At 34.7% G+C, this 1793-nt stretch overlaps 1 protein-coding gene across 1 annotated transcript; it reads right to left on the reverse strand.

Moving 5' to 3' along the window:
- Positions 1–264: 264 nt before the first annotated feature.
- Positions 265–1285, reverse strand: LOC145162859 (transcription factor MYB60-like). The gene is made up of 3 exons (XM_079081856.1): positions 1171–1285; positions 776–905; positions 265–685 (listed from the first exon to the last, which is right to left on the reverse strand). The coding sequence occupies exons 1-3, from the start codon at positions 1283–1285 to the stop codon at positions 265–267; spliced, it is 666 nt and encodes a 221-aa protein (XP_078937982.1).
- Between the last annotated feature and the right edge of the window lie 508 nt (positions 1286–1793).

Below are 1793 nucleotides of genomic sequence, written 5' to 3' on the forward strand. Positions count from 1 at the left end.
AACCAGAAGGAATGAATATAATATTATAAGGTGAAAAGTTATGGATCAAAGCTTTCAGCTAGCTGCATTGCCCACGCACTGTTTTGATGAAAGTCCTACAAGAAGTAAAAGTACAGAACTGACTAAAATGGTGGTTAAGCACCATTTATTCTGGTAATGCCTTGCCTTACGATGATATATACTAGAAAAGACATTACATTTACATCGCTAACTATATGTGATGCTTAGGGGATATAATTCTAAGTTTCTTCTCTATGTCCAAATTCAAAAATTAGAGCTAAATGATTGTTCAATCACAGATTCATTTGGATATTGGTCGTTATCCAGATTCCACAAAAACACACTCCATAAACCATCCTCAGAGACAGTGTCCCACCAAGATGCAACATCTTGACCCATCACAGACCGGTTATAATGTTGCTCACTAACAGTAGTATCTTCCATCTTGGTTTCTGGTGATTCAAAGATCATCCTTTGGTTACTCTCTTCTACCTGAGGTAACACATAATTATTATTCATAATTTGTTGTTGTTGATGATGATGTTGATCACGCCTAAATGAAACTTTATGTTTTTGCTTTTCTTGATTTTGTGATGGGGTTCCTTTCTTCTTGAAATTAGTTCTCCAGTAGTTCTTTATCTCGTTATCTGTTCTTCCTGGCAAGTATCTAGCTATGGTAGACCACCTATAATATCAAAACAACTTTAAAGATCATGAACCAATTTAATTAATAAAATAAAAACATGTATGTAACTAATGGAGTAAATTGCATTACTTGTTTCCCCATAACGCATGAAGTTCAATAATGATGCCTTCTTCTTGGGGTGTTAATTGACCTTTCTTAAGACCAGGCCTTAGGTAATTCACCCATCTTAACCTACAACTCTTCCCACTCCTTTTCAAACCTGAAAAAGAAGCCAAATCAAGATTTCGGGCCAAAAAAAAAAAAAAAAAAAAAAAACCAAGTTCCTTTTAACTAGCAAAGTGTATATGGTCATTTTCTTGAAAGTCGGGGTAGTAAATTTTGTTTTGATAAAAACATTATTCTTATAACAACCTATGAGCTGACCCACCATTCACCTTCAAAGCATCATGTCACATGTAAATTTTGTATTGCTAGGTGACTTACATAAGAGTTGCAATGAAACTAAGTGTGTAATAGTGTTATACCTGAGCAATCAGCTACAGAACTCCATCTTCCTTCTCCATGCATTCTAACATACTCAATAAGAAAGTCATCTTCCGCAGGTGTCCAAGGCCCTTTCCTCCATTCTTTTTCATGCATTCTCCACTCCATCATTGCAACCATTTCGTTATTATTATTTTTTTCAATATTCACTTATTTTTTTTTTTGTCTCCAACTTGTGTGACACAACCACAAGTAAAACTAGAGCAACCCCTATATATACATCCTCCAACAATCAATTCATCGCAATGTCTTTCTAGGATTTGGTGATCTCACTTTTTAAGCATCACAAGTCACAACAACTTTTTGTTCCAAATCTTTCCATGGGATCTTATATTCTAAAAACTATATCTGACAAAGTAACCAATCACGTCCACCCACCTGTCCAAAACTTGATTCTTGCCTATTTAAAGTAAATATACCCTTTAATTCTTCCTCATATAGCAATTATGTAACTAGGCTTAACTCATGATGTCAATAACAACACGAAATCTGTAAAGAAAGCACTAAGTTATACAAATCGTCGGTGTATCCATGAAAACGGCTTGTACCCAATCCTCATGAAACATATGGTGATATGCATGATCATTCATTTCATGGTGTATAT

Source organism: Lactuca virosa, chromosome 3, assembly GCF_052849685.1.
Source record: "Lactuca virosa cultivar CGN04683 chromosome 3, Lactuca_virosa_CGN04683_v6, whole genome shotgun sequence".
Taxonomy (NCBI): Eukaryota; Viridiplantae; Streptophyta; class Magnoliopsida; order Asterales; family Asteraceae; genus Lactuca; species Lactuca virosa.